General features: G+C 34.1%; 1 protein-coding gene and 2 long non-coding RNA genes across 5 annotated transcripts; 1 reads left to right on the forward strand and 2 right to left on the reverse strand.

The window, feature by feature from the left end:
- The first annotated feature begins 12,202 nt into the window (after positions 1–12,202).
- LOC145606808 (dihydrolipoyl dehydrogenase, mitochondrial) lies at positions 12,203–16,638 on the forward strand. Its single transcript, XM_081662639.1, has 2 exons — positions 12,203–12,542; positions 15,184–16,638. Exons 1-2 carry the CDS (start codon positions 12,267–12,269, stop codon positions 16,432–16,434), a joined length of 1,527 nt encoding a protein of 508 aa, XP_081518765.1. The 5' UTR covers positions 12,203–12,266; the 3' UTR covers positions 16,435–16,638.
- Positions 16,639–17,541: 903 nt separating this feature from the next.
- On the reverse strand, positions 17,542–18,737 carry LOC145609747 (uncharacterized). The gene is made up of 3 exons (XR_014106059.1): positions 18,664–18,737; positions 18,419–18,563; positions 17,542–18,282 (listed from the first exon to the last, which is right to left on the reverse strand). It is a non-coding gene; the product is annotated as an uncharacterized LOC145609747 (long non-coding RNA).
- A 60-nt stretch (positions 18,738–18,797) lies between these two features.
- Positions 18,798–20,221, reverse strand: LOC145606581 (uncharacterized). 3 transcript variants are annotated; one of them, XR_014105390.1, is made up of 5 exons: positions 20,187–20,221; positions 19,953–20,040; positions 19,632–19,769; positions 19,122–19,526; positions 18,798–19,044 (listed from the first exon to the last, which is right to left on the reverse strand). It is a non-coding gene; the product is annotated as an uncharacterized LOC145606581 (long non-coding RNA). The 3 variants fall into 3 exon arrangements; XR_014105388.1 differs by having other exon boundaries at positions 18,798–19,054; XR_014105389.1 differs by lacking the exon at positions 20,187–20,221 and having other exon boundaries at positions 18,798–19,054; positions 19,953–20,082.
- Positions 20,222–21,689: the final 1,468 nt, after the last annotated feature.

Consider the following 21,689-nt stretch of genomic DNA (forward strand, 5'->3'; position numbering starts at 1 on the left):
TTAATTTTATGTATTGTCATTAGAGGAATGGGGAATAAATCACATACATAATACTATTTCTTTAAACTCTAACTCAACAAAATCAATACCAAAATTCCTCAAACCAAATTACCCAAATATTGTTACAGGACATGTAGAAAATCTAACACAATTTCTACAATCTCAAAATGTTAATCTACTTATACTACTCAAAATGTTAAGCAATCTTCCATTATATCCTTTATTGACGAATGTATGACATTCAATTCCATCGAATACCATTAATGTATCTGCTACTACTCAATACTCATCGACTAACATGCTACAAAACAAGTCAAGGAGGAGATAAAAACTTCTTGTTATTGCTTAATTAAATGTCAGCAAAAATAATATTTTATGACTCGCTGTAACACCCTCAAAATTCGAGTCTTTTTAAAACAATAAGAGTAACCTTTTTTACTTTCAAAATCCAACCATCGAACTCTGAGAGTGTTACTGCTACAATTATTTTCCGTAAAAAATAAATGCAAAGCAAAAATAAGATAATAATTAATAAACTAAGTGGTCTAAGTTGTGGCAAAATAAAATAGTCATTACATCAAAACTGTAAATTATCTTAAGAAAAAAACACTACTCGTAGTTAAAAGGAAACAATTAAATTTAGAAATAAACTAAATTGTCTTAGCTACGTGATTATTCTAACGTCTCCTCACACGTAACCGAGTACCTCTTACGAACCTGCAAAATAAATCAGAAACAAGAAAAGAGAGAAAACTCCCAAAAATCAGATAAACTGAGTAATTCCAACTCCATCCCGTAAAATAAATAATTTTAGTTCGAAGAAATTTTATACATAATATAGTCTCATAAATATTTTAATACTTTATTTAAGAAAGGGAAAGAGAACGCAGTAAGCCGCGACTAGTTCCTGTCACCACCTACTTTACAAAGGGTCGCGCGTAACCCAAATGGCCAAGAAATAAACAAAATGTCCCTAGTGTGCACCCCCCCTCACTAATACCCAGTGTTTAGGAGGAAGACTAACAGTAATATACAATAATTTCAACGAACTAGTAGCAACCATAACTACTAGTGGGCAACCTGTTCTTCACCCTTTCGGGTTTCATTTCCCTTCTTATATCAAATTCACTGTACATTTTATTAGATTACATTATCCGATCACATTGCATACAGGCATTGCACAAATCAATTTAATCTCAAGTAACAATATTTCAATTCCAATATTATTGGAATATAGTCATTCCACATAACATACTAAGGGCCTGTTCTCTTATGTTGAAATTCAGTTCAGTTCAGTTCAGTTCAGTTCAGCTGAGTTCAGTTCAATTCAGTTCAGTTCAGCTCAGCTCAATTCAGTTCAGTTCAGTTCAGCTCCTAATTTCCTTCTCTTATAAAATATTCATTTTAGTTCAATTCAATTCAGCTGAGTTCAGTTCAGTTCAGTTCAGTTCAGCTGAGTTCAATTCAGTTCAGTTCAGTTCAGCTGAGTTCAGTCAATGAGCACAGGCCCTAATTATAACTCGATTATGAAATTCCCTAGGACTGCTATAACTCGCATGAGTAGGCCTTAGAGACCATCAATTACATATAATCAATCATCTAATTTCCAAGATTATATTTATTTTAAAAACTCATACGATATCAAATAATCAATTTTTTTTTTTGAAAAATTCATATACTAGTACACAAAATAGAAAACTAGTATATAATATAATTCCATAAATTCGTAGGATAATACTTTCATCACATATAATTACATAAATACGTAGTTGGCACACAATATTTCAAAACAATTTACTAATGGGATTCAAAAGATGATAGACATTGAAAATTACCTTGATCGTGCGTAAAACTCAAGGTAATTAACCTCCGAAACGTTCACCTAGTAGCCTCCGTCTACAATTAAACAAAGAAATAACCTAAGTTAGATAGTTGTAGGACTAACGGAAAAAAATGAGCGTAAATTTATTTATCACCACCTATAATCTAACTAGCCCAAAGATATTATTATCAACAACTAATAACTAATTAAGGGGTTAAACGGTTGATATTATGTATCATATAACAACCATCATCATCACCACCATCATCATCACCGACATTCACCCCTTAAAATCCACTACATCAAACATACTATACTCCACCAAATTAAGGGAATCGGTAAAGAATAAAAAAATTTAAAGAAATAGTGATTAGTTATCAAAAGCAAAACCAAAATAAGGAGGAAGGTGACGGGTTGCAGATTACTTTTGAATTCGGTTCTTCAGCTTTGATTTTTTTATATTTTTTTTAGAAAAGAATGAAGGAGATGATGAGTATTCTTTGGGAGTAAAAGTACGGTATTGAAATTTGAGGTTAAGAGGGCTTTACATAATTTTAGTTGTTTAGCTTTGACTCTAGAAATTTCACAAGATAAGGGGGTCAAACTTTTTTTGAGTTTATTACATTAAGTAAATAGATTTTCAAAATCCCTTTTTTATCAGCTTTCAAACCAATCTGTATGTTATCCAAAATCATTTTTTTCAAATCAGGAAATAATAATAATAATAATAAAACAATTTTAAAATAATAATAATTAGTTTTAGAGTTTATTTTTGAAAAGAAATCGTTGACTAAAAATACTCCAAAATTTGGGGTATTAAACTCGCAACTTCTTGTAAAACAAATTAATACAACCAAGAATAATCCAAGAATTTCCTGATGATGAGTATTTCGGTGCAAGTGACTATGCTCACTTTTAGCTTGATCATTATGTTGAAGCGTGGAGGGCCAAATCTAGATTATGTAATCCTTGCAAAAGGTTAGGATCATGGTTCCAGATATGACGATCAAAATACTTTTTTTTTTCCCAGGCTATTCAAGTTGAAGCTTATAATATACCCATTTTGAAATATAATAATTTCATCATAGTCAACCTTCATTTACTTAGATAGATATACATAAACAAAATTTTGCTTTCATGTTAGATATTAATAAGGGGTTATATTAGAGTGATTTTAAAGATAAATACTCCAAAAAGTTATAACTGTAGCAAAAGGGTGTAGTCAATCTATTTATAAACCCATCATATAGGTCACATAATGTAGACAACTAAGAAAAAAAAGATAGTAGGGATGTCTACACACACAAACTTATATGGGTGAATAAATTTACATGTACAACATATGCACAATATACGTGCAATATATGTGCTATATAAATGTAATACATATATACAATACAAAAAAAAAAAAAAAAAAGAGACTTAAATTAACTTAATTGGGAGCTGTAAATTTTGGTTACAATACATGACCAAATTTGGTATACATGGCCCTAAGTTTGAAATTGTAAATTTCCTACCCTATCTATACAAACAACAAAGGATGACATCATACTTTATTATTCAACATGATCATTATAACTTTCAAATTCATTAAGCAAAGATTAAAATATGAACCAACTAAAACTAAACATGGGCACGAGCCGTTTTTTTGTCTAAAACTAAGCTGTGCCGGGCCGCAAGCCAAACCGTGCCACCTTTTTTTTTTTTTAATAAATGAAAAAAAACGAATTAAACGATATATATTTTTTTTTAGTACAACTTAATATATGTGATTAATTTATGTTTATGTTAATGTTAATATATTTTGTTTTCATTTTTTGAACAACTTTATTTATTTTAATTTAGGTTATATAAATTATTTATCTAATTAATAATTATGTTTAAGTTTATTTAAACAAATAAAAACAATTTTATTAATTTAGCAAAAAACAACAATGCATATAATTTAAAAAAATACGAGTGCGATAATCCGAAAACACAAAAAATTGAAGAATAACTTATTTTATTATATGACGGTAGCCGGTACGAATGTACGATAATTCAATAATACAAAATAAGTAATGATAATTAAAAATCGTACAATAGTGTATGAATATTGAATAACTTCATTTATTATACGGAATACGAAGTTCAATAATACAAAAAGAATACAATAGTGTATAATGTAAATATGTAATCATGTAATTATTATTGGTCGTCTTCGTCTTCGCCTTCGTCTTCATCTTTGTCTTCGTCTTCGTCTCCTAGAGGTTCAAGTTCATCCGCCAATTGAGTTGATTGAGAAGTATGAGAACTAAAATAAGTCGACGTTCCTTCATCGTCGTCATTTTGTGCATAAGTACGATCTTGAGAACGAGTTTCGGCATCCAACCAATCCTTGAAGCAAACACACACATTTCAAGTGTTTCGGGTTTTAGGGCCTGTTCATATTTACTGAACTGAGCTGAACTGAACTGAACTGAACTGATTGGAACTGAACTGAACTGAACTGAACTGAACTGAACTGATTGGAACTGAACTGAACTGAACTGAGCTGAAATAAATATTTTATGTGAGAGGGAAATTAAGAGTTGAACTGAACTGAACTGATTGGAACTGAACTGAACTGAACTGAACTGAACTGAAATAAATATTTTATGTGAGAGGGAAATTAAGAGTTGAACTGAACTGAACTGATTGGAACTGAACTGAACTGAACTGAAATGAATTGATTGGAACTGATCGAACTGAACTGAACTGAACTGATTGGAACTGAACTGAACTGAAATTAAGTAAATGTGAACAGACCCTTAGTCTTGTTCTTCTATCGTCTAAAACTCGTCCCGACGCACTAAAAGCTCTTTCAGAGGAGACTTGGATAGCAAAAATATCAAGATTAACAACAAGATTAACAACTAACAATAACAATAACAATAACAATAACAAATTAAAATAAAGTTGAGTTAGATCTTACAATGACGCTTCAATGCTTTCCCAAATTTATAATTTCTCGAACTTATAATTTCCCGAATGTAAATATAACAATTTTTTTTTTGGTAGTAGACTAATAAAAGTAATAATAGTAAAAATGTAAAATTTATAAGAGAGTAGGAATTTTTTTTTTTTTTCACAAAAGAGAGCAAGATTGTATGATTTGTAGGAATTTGAGAATTGAGAATTTGGGAGTAAGAAAATTAGAGAATAAGAGAGAAGAGATGAGTTGATGAATTGTGAAAATTTTGGAGGAAAATATGAGGTATTTATAGGGAATTTGGGTGGGAAATGGGGTGGAAAACTAGCCGTTTATAGCTGTTGGAAAACGGCCAAAAACGGCTAGTTTTCCAACGGTCATTTGGCACGGGCCGTGCCGTGCCCGGCCGTGTCACGTGCCGTGCCGGCGGGTTGTGCCAGCGTGCTGGCCCACGTGTCGACCGCCGTGCAGCCCGCCGTGCCACGTGCAAAGGCGGTGGGAATGCGAGCAAAGGCGCGCCCGATCGGGCGGCCCTTAGCCCGATCGGGCGGCCCTTAGCCCAATCGGGCGCGTGTTTCTAGGAGCTGAAGTTGTCGAGGCATTTAGTTCTGATTAGGATCGTTAATTGTTTTCGTTTAAGTACGTTTAGGATTGTAATTTATTACTTATTCTTTTCCTTTCACTTTCTCTCTCTACTTAATATTTTCTCTCTCTAGACTTTTCTCTCTACCTTACTCTTGATCTTGACTACTGTGTAATTTTGCCGTCTTGGTACGATTTCTATTTCAATTGTTTATTTCAGTAATTTCTTCCTTTCAATTCCTTATGGCTTACTTTATTACTTTGCATGTTTTAGATTTAATTATGTGTGAGTAGTTTAATTCTAGGGTTTATGGGGATCGATAATTAATATGAAGGGATAATTTGTTATTATTGATTATTGATATTGCATGATAATTTCTTATTGAATTGTTTTAATTGTTTGCAATTAGATTATGAATCGAGCAGATGTAATTTGGTTGTGAATGTTTAGCAATATTGAATTGATGAATCGAGCAGATGTTAATTTGATATTAAAGGCTATTTTCAATAGGAACTTAGATATAGTAAATTGCGAGAGCTTGTTAGATCTATGTTGGTTAATAAATTGCGAGAGCCTGTTAATCATGTTATTTGTGCAATGTTAATTGTTGATTGTTATGTTTTATCCCGGAATATTAATTATTGGTGAACCTGTGACCATAGGCCTTCTTATTATTGATTTTCTCCCTAAACTTAATCTCCGTAGTATAGTTTCATATTAAACACAACAAATTGGTTACTTTAATAAATTAGATTATATTAATTAATTAGGAGTAGAAAGACCAGTTTCCCTGTGGATTCGACCCTACTTCCCTATCTACTTTAGTTAGAGGACTTAGGTATTACTTTTGATTAGGGGATACAACTTTACCCTGTCAATGAGGTTTATATATTTAAATATATAGCACAAAATATTATTAATCAATCGAACTCGGATAATGCATCTCATTTTTTTTATTGTCATTGTTACCTTATTACTTCGTATTTTAAACCATGGTATAAGATATTACTGTGTGATGTTTTATTTTTCTTCATTCGATATGAGTCTTGTACACTTGCTTTGGTTTTAATGCTAATGTAACATGACTATATAATATTCACTTGAGTAAGAAAAATAATGACATTGATCATTCCCCACATCACGGACTCTATGCTGTGATTAATGACGTTGCAGAAATTCTCAGGACAAATAGAAAACATCCTAATTAGGCATATCCCTCGTGAAAGAAATTTGCTTGCTCATAGCCTTGCTGCCTATGGATTAGAAATGAATCTTGGGCATAAAGACCATTTTTTGGTGCCAACTTTTGCCAAGCATATCTATGATGCTATAGAAATAGTGTTATAATCCTAGGAGTACCGTACACCCAGGGTTACAATCGTCTTTTTGCTGTTTTTTTTTAAGTGTAAAACTTGCCCGCACGCTCTCCATCTACTTTCTTTTCAAGTTTCAACATTCCATCATGACTCGCAATGAAATTGAAATTTGAAAAAAAAACACCATTTTTACTTCCAATCCACTCTTCAAACCCTATTTTTTATTTATCTCCGGCCAAGATTTTATCTCTGGTGTCCCTCGCCGCCGACAGAATACATCCCGTTCAAAAACGGTATGTTTTCGTTTCTCAAATCTGTTATTAATTTCTGTATATAATCATTTTGTTTGGCCTTATAAGTTTCTCAAATTTGGTCTTGTTTCAAGCTTATAATATGTGAATTTACAAATATGTTTTGTAATTTTTGCTTTGATTGTGTCAACGGTCAATTATGATCTTAATTGCTTGAATTGTAATGCCGACATAAAGAATCATTTTTTTGCTAGTTGACATTTATATTCTTTATTGGACAATTTTGATATATTCTTTGTTGAAAATTTCAGTATGTATTTGAATATGGTAGCTTCCCTGGTGTTTTTAAAAAAAGGAGGCAAATTCTTGCAAACATCATTCTTGGGAATAAATATTGCCCTCGGTAAATTTGCAAGTTATTATGCTCAATATAAAAATAGAAGTAATGGGTATAATGAAGAGGAAGTGAAAATGGAGGAATGATACGTATTTGTAAATACATAACATTGATTAAAATATTTTAAAAACGCATGGTAGAGAGGAAAAGAGGAGAGAGATAGGAAGAGAGAGGTATGTAGGTGGACCCCACCTATTTTTTTTGGTCGGATTGTATCACGTGATGAGGGACCACATGCTGATTGTTTCACTAATATATAGTACCATTGAATCCTCAGTGGTACTATTTATGCATAAATTTAGTACAACTGAATGCATATATAATACCATTATGTGCATATATAGTATCACTGTATATTTAGTGGTACCATTTGATCATCCAATGATACCAGAATATGCATTCGTTCATGGATGGATCTAGGAGTGGGCCTACCCAGGCCATGGCCCCCCCTATGCCCATAAATTTCAGTTTATATACTATCCTATATTATTGCCTCTTGTTGCATGAAATGTGCTTAGCTGAGATGGTTATTAGGCCTTTAGTACGTATAATGGTGTTGTAGGATTTGTGGGATTGAGGGTTCTAATCCCACAGCTAGCAACTTTGGAATTTCTTTTTTGATAGCCTTTTCTATTACTTCATACTATGTATCATGTATGGCCCGCCTTATGCATCAATCCTAGCTAAATCCGTCTTTGCATTCGTTTGTACATATGTATAATTACATGAATGCCCCCTATTATGCATTTTTACATGCTTAACATTCCTCCCTTTAAAATCCCTCTACAATGAAAACATTACTGTTGGAAGCATGTGCATTGTGCCACAAATTGCACATTGCTAGATTCAATACGATGAGGTATAGAGTGTCTTTGGCAATTCTCCGAAATTTCAAACTAAACTAGCTAGACAATTTACTAGTCATTTACCAATTTTCTTTTCATCATGCAAAATTTGTCTCTATGTAGGAAACTAGGGTGTTGTTTGGTTACACTTATTTTCCATGGGCACTCGAAATTCCTTGAAAATGCTAAAGTGGTGAGTTATTTGGTTAATAAAAAAAAGTGCAAAATGGAGGAAGTTGGAATTTCATGGGAATTTGAAGTTTGTATAATATAGGAATTAAATAACCTAGGTCCCCATAATTATGATTTCCCTAGTATTTACCAAACGAATTAGATTAACTTCATAGGAATTGCATGAGTGAAATAACTTCTCATGAATTGTAAATTACTATTCCAAGTTATTTCCCATTACAACCAAATAAGGCTTAAGAATATATCGAACGCCTCATTAAAATAAAAATCTACCAAATCAAACCCTCATAAATAGGAATGACAACGGATCGAATGCGACTAAATTCAAATTCGACTTGTTTAGTAAATGGACCCTAGACTCTGATCCGAATCGGAAAAATCCGCGTCCGAGTTTGATCCGACTCATAATTTTTGGACCCGAATCTGGTCCGTTTACTCCAACATTCGAATGATCCGTTTTTTTTTGTCATGTATGATATACCATAATTGCTTGTATTGTCCCTAATAAACTTTATTTCCTATATCATATTGGTGCATAAAAAATTAGAAAAAACATAAGGAATAAAGTCTAAACATAACATACTAAATATTAATTACATAACAAGAATTTGCTACAAACAAGCATAGCCTCATACTCGGACTTTGCATAGGGTCCAAGTCCAATGTAACACCCCAATAATTCTCTCTTTAAACCTCTGAGGACCCTGAACAATATTCAAGAGAATTACTGGCGTGCTACCGCCACGTGTTCAAACGTTAAGGCTTTATCAGAAAATAGTAGCGGAAAAACTAAATCAGTTATAAATAAGTTTCAAAACCAACGAATGAAACCAAATTAAGTCATACAACTTGGAACCATTAAGGCCCTTATTCAAAACCCAATAAAAGTAGTAAGTGATTAAATTCAGTGTTCAAATAAATTCAAACCCAAAAGAAATAGTGTCGAATAAAATCGAATTAAAATAAATTCAAACTTGCAAAAGAAATAAAATGCAAACAACCAACTCTCTACTCAAGATCCCACAACTCTGATGAATGCTGCATGTGTAAGAACCTGTGGTAATTCTGCTCCCCAATATTACAAGTGTAAAAATTGGATCGTCACAGGGTCATTGAAAGGCGAAGGTCATGACCAAAGAAAGACACACAAAGCACGCAATCAGCAAAGCTGAGTACATACAAGCTGCAAAATAAATTAAGAAATCCATAACATGCTACTAATAATCAATCATCATGCATCATTAAATTATAGACTCAACACACGACTACTAAGACTCCATTAATTAATAATAGGTAAATCATTATTTTTATTCATTGGATTACGCAATAGACAAGGTTGTCCAACCCATGCTCCATTTGGAACATCAATAAAAGAAAAACCCCATGCCTCCTTTCGGAAACATCAATAAACATCCAACGACCACGGGCGCGACTCCGTGACCGTAGTTAGTATGAGATCTCACCTAACTCCTAGTTTTGAAAAATATTTGAAATAAGAGACTCGTAGATCAGACGGCCTCGAGAAAAGTACACGGCTAATACCCCATGTACCCCAACCCCTGATTGTCATTACTCCAGAAGTGCACCAATCCAGAGTTTTATTGCTCATCCATCTTGCACTTTACGTGATTTACAGGTTTAGACTTGGTGATGACTCATATGCATAACAATACAATCAATCCAATATCAATTCAATCAAGTAAAGCAACTTTTCAATTTCAATTCTTGATTTATTAGTGGCAAGCAACATTTATTATTTATTCCTTTACTACCTCGGTGTATAAACACCTTGAGTGCATAAGGCACCCCAAACTCTTAACCTTGTCTTATAAGACATGAACCATTCCTTTACTCATCCTATTTCATTAAATCATGAATGAGTAATAATTAAGTCATTTCACCATTCACATACCTTTGCCTCTAAGCGCACCTTGCATAATTAGAACATAACCAATAATTACAATAAGGAATAGTGCACGTCAAAGGAAATTCACAATGTATAACCAAACAATTTAACCCAGTCATCCATAGACATGATACTAAGTTCTCGATCCGTCCTTAAACATGCACCTAAAAGCAAGGTTTTGTAACTTGTACGTACCTTGAGCAAACGAATTAGTATGCCACTTTACTAACTAGAAATCACCTTCAATAAACTCCTCTCCTAAGCCAAATAATAACATCTCAATCAATACCCAATCAATCAAATTTACAGCAATACTAACTTACTTTAAAACCTTCAAAATCCAAATCAAACAACACTTTAAAATCTTCCTTTTAGTTAAAATTAAAGGCTTATATATAGTTCTTTAAATTTTCTTCGTAAAAACCTTAAAATACACTCTTATACATGAAATTACAGCAAGTTCAAAGTCTAATAAAAATCTAAAAATTATATAAAAACCCCTAAAATCTCTCTTTTTAATGGGTGATTAAACCCTCTTTATAAAACATCAAAAGTAGTACTTAGAAACTATTTCCAACACTTGAAACTTCAATAAAAACATATATTTATGCTTAATTAACTTTAAACATAATTAATATTATTAATCAAACTCAAGGATAATATTTTAAGTATGTAAAAACTTCGTTAAAATCAAAAACTGCCCGAAAATCATATTTAGAGGCTGAATTTGGCCTCGAGAGGGTGGTGTTCACTACCAAAGGTAGTGAGTCTTTCTTAAAACGTGGTTTTCACATGGAAAACACTACTTTTTTGTCAAAATCGGATGAGTTTAGAACCTGGTCGGGATTAAAACGGGATTAATATTAACGAATGGAAATCTAAAAATTAAAACACGAATCTATGTGTTCAAAATAATCTGGAATTAAGTTAAACTAATCAGTAGTTATAATCACCAAAATTTCAAAACATCATTACTATAAAAGCCCTAAATCAATTGTTCATAAAAACCCTAAAATCATGATTTTCAATAAATTGAAACCCTAGGTTTATAATTCATAAAATATGAAATTTATAACATAAATATAATCTGAAATTTATAATCTTTATACCATTAAAATATAATTTGATACTAAAAATATAATCTTTATACTAAAATCAAAACCCAAAACAATTAAATTAACATTAAGCAAAATAAAGAAACAAAGGAGGATGAAAATAAAACTAACCTTTTTGTGTGGGAAATTTTTGAAGATTCATGGGATATTTATAGGAGAGAATTATTGTAGGGTAAAAAGAAAGATTGGGCCTCATAAAAATAATGGGTCGATTAAGTAAACAAATGGGTTAGGCTTGTATGATTGGACATAAATTGTAGAATAAAGGTGCATAAAATAATTTGTTCAAATAATTTTCGACCCAGATTAATAATTTGAAACTTTTGAAATTAAATTATGAAAAATAACAAATAAATATTATAAATAAAATAAATTTTCATTTATAAAATATTTAAAAATACGGGGGATTATATCCAAAGTCCGATCCACCTCCTAATCGATTTTAGATCTATTTTATAAATTCAGATTTGGACTATTTTTAAACGGATTCAAATCGGACTTTTTTCTTCGAATCGGGTCGTATTCAAATCGCACTCGGATTAAATTGCCATCCCTACACATAAATCACCCAAAATCGAAAACAATCCCAACGTTCATAGTGCGCTCTTCATGGGTCGAGCTTTGGTCCCATAGGGACAGTCACGACTCCACTCAAAGAGCAAAAAATGACCTCTCTTAGTCTTAGCCGCCTCAAAAAATTGGAAACTTTATCATCTCCTCCAAAATTACATAACCCCAAAAAAACACACTCACACGTTCCCACTCACCCAAAAGCCTAAAAGACAATAACAAATTAACAAAACTACTACACATTTTCAAGCCCATTTATTTCCCCATTTTTTCAAAACCAAAGCGACAGAAAAAGAAGAAGAAGAAAAAAGCGTCAACAATGGCGATGTCGAGCATTGCCCGCAGAAAATCCACCCTTCTCTCCAAAAACCTTTGCAGTTCCACCGAATCTCTTCGCTACACACTTTCTCTCTCCTCCTTTTCTCGCTACTTCTCTTCTGGATCCGATGAAAATGATGTCGTCGTCATCGGTGGTGGTCCTGGTGGTTATGTTGCCGCCATTAAAGCTGCTCAACTTGGGCTTAAAACTACTTGTATTGAGAAGCGTGGTGCTCTTGGTGGTACTTGTCTTAATGTTGGATGTATTCCTTCTAAGGTAATTGAATTTTGTTTAGATTTTTGATTTTAGTTATTTTGGTTTTTTAGGGTTTGTTGAATTTTGATCTTTTTGGTTTGATTTAGATCTGGGTATGATAATTGGGGTGATTTTGGGTAGTTGAAGAAATCTGGGTGTTTTTGTGTTGGTTTTTAATTGGTCAACTGGATTGTGAATTTGCGATATTGTAGATTTGGTTACATGTGGGTTGGTACTGTTTTTCCAGTTATCTAATTTAATGAAAATTGATTTTATGTTTATGGATTTTAGGATTGTTTTATGGCAATTGCTTGTTTCTCAAGGAATTTCATATTATTGGAGATAACTTGAGAAATTGAAACTGTTAAGCTAATTCTGGTTTGGGTTTTTATTGAGCGATTATAGAATTTCAGTTTATGTAGTGCTTAATTTCTGCAATCTTGATGCTGATTATAAATTGGTAGTGATATATTGGAAGTGATATTAATCTGGTGTAAGATGCCTAAGCTTCAATCTTATTGTAGTTCATGACAAAAATGATTGATGAGTGACAATGATGGTTTGAAAGGTTTGTAATTGACGCGAGAGTATAGGACAATGCGAACCCTTTTAGGCTGGCGACAGACACATGTTAATATTTTCTCTTGTAGTCCTTTCACATCTATATCTTCTTTTGAAAGGCGTGTTATCTTCATCAAATGCGAGTTAGCCTCACAGTCCTTGCATATGACAAGGAACCTGCCAGTGTGGCATTTGGAATTGTCCCTTTAATGAAAAAAAATACCTCTAGCCATACTCGATTTCTATGTCTTAGTCTATGTCTTAGGAAACTAAGATGGTTATTCTATTTTTTTTTTTTTTTTTTTTTTGACGGGAACTAAGATGGTTATTCTTTACTAATTAATACTTATTCAATATTCTTTCTTGCTCGTCTACGGAGTGTAAGAAAGACAAGTTATATTTTCCGGTTAAACTTCTATATTACAAGCCACACCAAATCTGGAGACGTACTTGGGCCTACACCTAGCTACATATCTCATAATTGGAATCAATTAATTGTGTATATTCTTCTTTCAATTTGAGTTGTGTCATTTTTTTCAGTCTATGTGGCACCATTTAAGTACTTGCTGCACTAAAAACCATGACAAGATTTTATCAGGCTACTGTCTCTACTGATTTTAGGATCATTGACCTTTTTGTGGTTGTGTATTATTTGGAACCCTTATTAAAGAATGTATTCATGGTTTTTTTTGTTTATAATAATTTTGTCTGAAGTCTTTTGTGCATGTCGTTTTTGAGATTGAATGTATTTTAATTTGACCAAGTGATGAAGTGTCTCCATAGATTGTATGAGTCCTTTATGTTCTTATGACAGAAAATTCCGTAAACTTCAACGACATAGAAAGAATGGCAACTGTTAGGATTGACTAGGGGATCTATGCCTATATGTAGGAGAAAAAGCGCATAAGAATGAAGGAACATGTCTAGAACACACACTTTTGAAATTTGCTTAATGAGTTGAAGTAATAAGTTTGGTGTGCCCCACCTGTCCTTGCCAGTACGGATTCTCACCATGATTATTATTGAGTTTGATGATTTTTACTGCATGCTTTTGTGCTGGAGATGCAGATCCATCACATTAGAGAGGCATGAACTGTCCAAATAAGGGAGAAAGCATAATGTGCTATATAATGTCATTAGAGGGAGGGTGCGAATAACCTATGTATACAATTGAATCTTGGGGGTTATTATACTGATTAAAAGTCAATTATACACATGGTGCTGCTCAGGAAATTCACATATTTTTGTTTGATTGTAAAATTTTACTTAACAATTATAATTGTAATGCTTGTTTGAAAAGTTTGCTGTATTTTTTTAGCCACTTGGTTGTCCATTCTTTATTATTGCAACATGTTAGGAATGCACAGTTTAGGAGTCCATGTGATGATAAGAGAGAGATATAGAGAAATTAAAAGGTCCTCATGTGATGAGAAGAGTGTCAGATGATTCATGTGTAAATAAGGAAATTTTGCAATGAGTATAAAATTTTAGGACACGGAAGTATGATTTAGTTGTGCGGGTTAAGTTGGATTTTTTCCCAAACATATGATGCATGTTCTTTTTTAAGTGGCTGTCATTATGGGTTGTGGTTCTACTTCTATTATATTGAGCTGTGTTGTTTCACTATTGATGTTGAAACATTACCATTTTTTTTTAAAATATAATTCTTGTCATATCTAATTTATGGGATATCTATTTGTTGAATGACTGTTTCTTTGCTTAGCATATATGTTTTGTGGCTCTTTATATGGATGGTTATGTCTTGTTGTGTATATCTATAAGTATTATATTTCATAATTGTTGAGTTTGTTGGCTGAAATTTGTCGATGGGTTAGATTTAATTGAAGGGTGAGTTTGAAATGGGGTGCTCTATTACCTAAGCTAGCTTCTCACTAGTAATTTTCACATCAAACACACTTTTTGAATGTCTAATGATTTTTGTGCCTGTCATTTCGCAATGTATAATCAGCTGCTAGATGCAACTACATCTTGAGCTCCATGTATGATGAATTGTTCTCTGTATATCTACGCCCAATTCATTTACCCTTAGTTCACTTTTATGGTATCTAAGCCTTTGTAGTGTTGCATGTTTTTTTTGCAGGCACTTCTTCATTCTTCCCACATGTATCATGAAGCAAAGCATGCTTTTGCATCCCACGGTGTGAAATTCTCTTCAGTTGAGGTAGATTTGCCTGCCATGATGGGCCAAAAAGACAAAGCTGTGGCTAATCTGACCCGAGGTATCGAGGGTTTGTTTAAGAAAAACAAAGTGAAGTATGTGAAGGGCTATGGCAAATTTCTCTCTCCTTCTGAAGTGTCTGTGGACACTCTCGAAGGCGAAAATACTGTCGTGAAAGGCAAACATATCATTGTGGCTACTGGGTCTGATGTCAAGTCTCTACCTGGAGTTACCATTGATGAACAGAAAATTGTATCATCAACAGGAGCTTTGGCTTTAAAAGAAATCCCCAAGAGGCTTGTAGTGATAGGTGCTGGCTATATTGGCCTTGAGATGGGTTCTGTGTGGGGCCGGCTTGGTTCAGAGGTTACCGTTGTCGAATTTGCTTCAGATATTGTTCCTTCCATGGATGGTGAAGTGCGCAAGCAATTCCAACGCTCGCTTGAGAAACAAGGAATGAAGTTTAAGCTGAAGACCAAGGTTGTTAGCGTAGACACCTCTGGGGATGGTGTGAAGCTGACTGTTGAGCCTTCAGCTGGTGGTGAGCAAACCGTACTTGAAGCTGATGTGGTTCTTGTCTCTGCTGGCAGAGTACCATTCACATCTGGGCTTGGTCTTGAAAACCTTGGAGTAGAAATGGACAAGGCTGGGCGGATTTTGGTCAATGAGCGCTTTTCTACAAATGTATCTGGAGTGTATGCAATTGGAGATGTGATCCCAGGACCCATGTTGGCCCACAAGGCAGAGGAGGATGGGGTTGCCTGTGTTGAGTTCATTGCAGGAAAGCACGGACATGTGGACTATGACTTGGTCCCTGGGGTTTGTTACACGCACCCTGAGGTGGCTTCTGTGGGTAAGACCGAAGAGCAGGTAAAAACTCTGGGCGTTGAGTACCGTGTGGGTAAATTTCCATTCATGGCCAACAGTAGAGCAAAGGCAATCGATAACGCTGAAGGACTTGTCAAGATCTTGGCTGAGAAGGAGTCTGACAAGATTCTAGGAGTTCACATTATGGCACCTAATGCCGGTGAACTCATCCATGAGGCTGTTCTAGCATTGCATTACGGGGCATCGAGCGAGGATATCGCACGTACATGCCATGCACACCCAACCATGAGTGAGGCTTTGAAGGAAGCTGCGATGGCAACTTATGACAAAGCCATCCACATTTAGATTTCATGGCTTATTCTCTCATTACTGTCCCAAATTTCTTAATTTCCAAGATTTTTGATGCCATTGTGGCACATACGATGATAATTATCTTTGCAGAAGCAAATAACTGTGATACATGATTACATGTTGTCAATATGCATCTCATTACTATTGATTTTGACTTATGAAGACGAGCCAATAAATGGTTCAATAGTTTTGCATTGATGCTTGTTCAGTATTTACGAACAATGTGTTCTATTGACTTACAATTGCTTGCATGTTCGAGCTCCCTCATCACCTTATTTGCAGGGAGGCTAGTCCTCTCCATCCTCTGCTCGGTCAATGTTCAGAGTCTAAAGACGAGCATTTCTCTGCCTATTATTTATTTATTTAATGTGAGTGATGAGTAGAAGTCAGCATTGGAAGACTCAAATTGGAATGTTTTGTATTCTGAAACGACCTAATTTGGAACCTGAACTAAACTATATTTGGTACTGCACTTGCGGCGCAAATGAGTTTGTGCTTTTAATTTAACTAACGTGATTTGTAACAGAAGTTGTAATTTGTTTGCATATTGGCTAGCTTCTTATGGAATGACAACGGCGGTGGGGCATAAATTGCTTGTCTGAAAATACAGCTTATGATGCAGAGCTGGGAGCTTCCTCGTCAGGGACTTCATGTCTAAAGGTACGTTTGGTATTGTGATTACTGTAGTTTTTTATTTTTTAATTTTTTAATTTTTTTTTTCAAAATAACAAAAAATTAGTAAAATTTATTAAATTTGATAACACCTTTTTCTTGTTTCTTGATTTTGGTTATTTGTTTTTCGTTTTAAAAAAATAGAAACTAGAAACACAAAACGGTGCCCAATCCCACTGATAGAAAACAAAAATGGGAAAGATGCACACACAATACATAATCACAAGCGGAAGCCAACGATTTCATTTTTCCTAATGTGTTGTAGAATGGAAAAAAAAAACTATTAATCTTAAGTAAACACAATATGAACAACAACAAATAATTCTAAATAACTCAAATGCAATAAATATAAAGCACACCGAGATATACGTGGAAACCCAATCCGGGAAAAAACCACGGGTACCGTAAGCCGGCACCAAGCCCTTCCACTAATCAATAATAATTAATGGGTACACCAAGTTATCCTTCCCCAAACAATGTTGTAGGCTTTACAACATCAAACAACATGTTTGGAACAAACCATTCTCCATACAAATGGAGATTATCAACATTCGGAGCACAGAACTCTATAATCTAACCATTGGATATATAAAAAATTATATAGCATGGGATGGCAGAAATGATGCATCAAGATTTGGCATCTTTGGGTCTCAATCAGGTGAAAAAACCGGACATCTTCTACGGAAAACTTCCATATCTCCTTCGTTGCCTTCCCTCCATTTTGTGCGTAAGATGCTTGCTCTGTACTCCTTATTTCCTACAGCTCAGTGGTTTAAGTAGCGGGTAGTGACATAGGTAACGTTTAGGTAGGTTTTGTCAAATGGCAAAAATATCAGCGTTGTTGGGGTTATTCATTCTCTTCTTCTTGAAGGATGTAGCTCATTTTATAGGGCTAATCAAAACGCTAACCACTACCTCCAATGTTACTGCCATATAGAGCCTAAGTGGGCTGGATCATCATAGCTGTTATCTCCCTTGTTGCTCTAGAAAAGCAGTTCGCCACAAAGTTACTGCTCCGATACCCCACAGGACGGTTCTTACTTCAAAACGTGCTGCTGGAACTGCAGTTGTTGATTCAAAAGTTATTAGCACCATGATCTCAAGTTTGCCACATGATCTTCTACGTCGATTGGGAAAATTGATTTCCATATGCTGAGTAGTCATGGATTTCTGTTTGAGCAAGCTGGAATGTCCACTGTGCAAACGCATGTACAAAAATTAGCAATATTTCACATGTATACAAGTTAAGCAGTTATATGCAAGTATTAGACAGAGAAATACAAGTAACAGATTGTGCTTCTTTAACCTGCACGTTTTCGTTAATGTGACATTTCAAACGGCACTAGTCATCGCATAGTAATAGCATAAGAGAAACTAGTAGGAATCCAAGGCTTCAGGGCTTCCAATATACGTAGAGACATCCACAGACCCGCATTTTCAAGGGTTATACCCTGTAATGCAGAGATGAATATTAGAATATAGCAGAACAAACCATAAAATCGGAATCAAGGACGAAAAAAACTATTGAAAACCGAATTCAAGTGAACGTACATTCATGCTCATAAAACCAAACTCATTGGACTAACATAAGCCCAAGGGTTTTGAGCTTATGGGAGGCATCTCTGGTATGAGGCACTGCAAAAATCGGAAATTTATTTAGTACTAAGATATTCAAATTCAGGTGTTGCAGCCACTTTTCTACCATCTCCTACTTCTCTTTGGAATAATTTTATCACAATAACAACTTGCAGTGAACTTTAAGTGTCATTTCATGTAACATGTGAAATCTCTGTTGCATCATTGCAACAAACTTAAAATCAGATTCAACATAAACACAACTAAATTCAAGTGAACGTACATGTTCATTGGACTTACATAAGCCCAACGGTTTTTTGCTTATAAGAACATCTCTGGTTTTAGGCAATTGAGGCACTGCAAAAACCTAAAATTTATTCAGTTCAAAGATCTTCGGTTGCAACAGTCAATAAAAAGATATCACATCTATTTACCTGCAGGCGGCAGAGTGCATCTCCAGCTCATTCTCTTTGGAATATTTTATCACAATAACAACCTTTCAGAAATCCTTTCAGACTTAAATAATAAGGCTATTAATTGTTGATAAATTATGAACAGGAGTTTTTCTCAGGCTTAGGTCAATCTTTCTCACAATTCCAATATTTACTTCGACAAATGCCAAAGCAGACAATCAGTCAATAAGTGTACAGGCCGCCCCTGGTCTGATTCAAAACTGAACAGCATTCAACACGAATTAGCTAGGGAGTTCCCCTTTCTTGAGAATTACTTATAAGGCAATGTTATGACAAGGCACTGGAAAAGAAGCAGTGTGCAAATCTAGTAACTCAGATTGCAAACCAACATAAGGCCATCACCTAAGCATATCTCCTCTTTGAGAGCTGCAAGAAATAGAAATGCATATATTATAATTTTTGGTTGCAGTGACAAACACCTTCAAAACAAAAGAAAAAAAGTTGCATGACAAATTTGTTAAAGCAGCTTACAAAGTTACATTTATAGAAAGCAAGAGTTTCTTCCCAAGGTCGTCACATAACTTTATCATCACTTTGCTGCTCAAAATCACCACGGCTTCACAATATTGCTCAAAATTCAATGCAAAATAACCATTACCAACTTTATTTCTGCAGAACCATAAAATAATCAGATTGACAGATACATCAGAGAGCAAATGGAAATCTAATGCTAGAGCATATACATATGGTCCATATGATATTCTCAGTTTCATTAGTTAAATTCCAAGCAAAGGCAGGTTTAATCTTAAACTCAGTCAAATTTGATTGATGATGAACTATGCATTTAAATACCTCTAGACATCCAATCAGTCAGGCATGAATTGCGACCAATACCACCATCTAATCAGTCAGGTACTCGAGTATGTAGACCTCCCCTCACCTAACTCATTCTCCCAAAGGAAAATAAAAAATCAACATCAACAACATAGAACTTATCTGGCAAAGACAAGTTAAGCTAATAGCCTAAGGGCTAGATGTTATGACTTCTGTACTGAAGCTCCATTTCACAGTAGAAATGTGCATTACCCTGTCAACAATGAGCTTCCAATATAAGTAGAGACACCCATGAACAAGATTTTCAAGGATTATATACCCTGTAATGCAGAGATGAATATTAGAATGTAGCACCAACCACAAACCAGAGTCAACATAAAGTACTAATGAAAACCAAATTCAAGTAAACGTACATGTTCATTGGACTTACATAAGCCCAAGGGATTTGAGCCAATAAGAAAATCTGTTGTTTGAGGCACTGCTAAAATCAGAAATTTATTTAGTACATAGATCTTCAATTGCTGCATCTATCCAAGTTTAAAAATTACATCTATTTTAATTACCTGCAGTGCGCATCTCCAACTCATTTTCTTTGGAATAATTTCATCACAATCAACCTGCAGCAAATGGTCATTTTTCCTCCCAATGTAAAAGCTTCACTTCATATAACATATGAAAACTCTTCTGCATCATCACAAATGATGTTTCTGCAAAGGTTCACGGAAATAATAATTACTAATAGTCTCTTACACACAGAGAGAAAGGAGGCTTATTATGATGCATATAATCTGCAAGGTTTCCCATTCAAATTTAATGATCGAACAAATTCTTAAAAGTCATTCATTTGTGTGTGCATAAATTATAGGGCTATTGATTGTTGATGAATTATGTAAAGGGAATACCTTCAGACTTTGGCCAATCTTCTCATCACAATTCCATTATATACTTTTGACTTCAAAGCAGACATTCTAGTGTACTCCCTTGTTTAATTCAGATTGAGCAACGTTCAACACCATTAAGAGGGAAGATATTTTCAAGTCAATTTCCCCCCTCTATTTTTTTCCTCCTCTCTTCAGGATTATAAGGCCATTCGGTATAGGGTACTGGAAAGGAAGCACTATATAATAATTCTTGTTACTCTGATTGCAAACCAACATATAGCCAAGTTTTTTTCTTCAAGAAATAAATTCTTCAACTATCTAACCATATCTCCTACCTGAGAGCTGCAAGAAATGGAAATTCGTACTTCGTATATTATATACTACCTCCGTTAACTTTTATTTGCAACTTTGGTATATTTTATATCTCACAAATAATACCCCAAAGTTGCATATAAAAGCTAGAGCTTCTCGCTAAGGTTGTCATCACAAATTTTTTCATCCTATTCAGCTCAAAATCACCACGGCTTTACAATGTTACTCCCAACACAATTAGATTGATAGATTTAATCTTCTCAATTCCATTGGTTGTATTTAAAGGTAAATTTAATCTTAAAGTCATTTAAATTTAATTGATAATGAACTATGTAATGGTATATAAATACCTCTAGACATCAGCAAATTTCTGTTTTCGAGCATGAATTGCAGCCAATATCTGAATACCAGAATCCATTAGTCAGGTACAAAGACCTCCTCTAGCCGCCTAACTCATTCAAAAAAAAAAAAAAAAAAAAAACAAAAAGCAACATTCAACATCAACAACATAGAACTTATCTGACAAAAACAAGTTAAGCTAACCACATTATGCTTTTTTTTT

This window comes from Chenopodium album, chromosome 23 (genome assembly GCF_948465745.1).
Source record: "Chenopodium album chromosome 23, dcCheAlbu1.1, whole genome shotgun sequence".
In the NCBI taxonomy this organism is placed as follows: Eukaryota; Viridiplantae; Streptophyta; class Magnoliopsida; order Caryophyllales; family Amaranthaceae; genus Chenopodium; species Chenopodium album.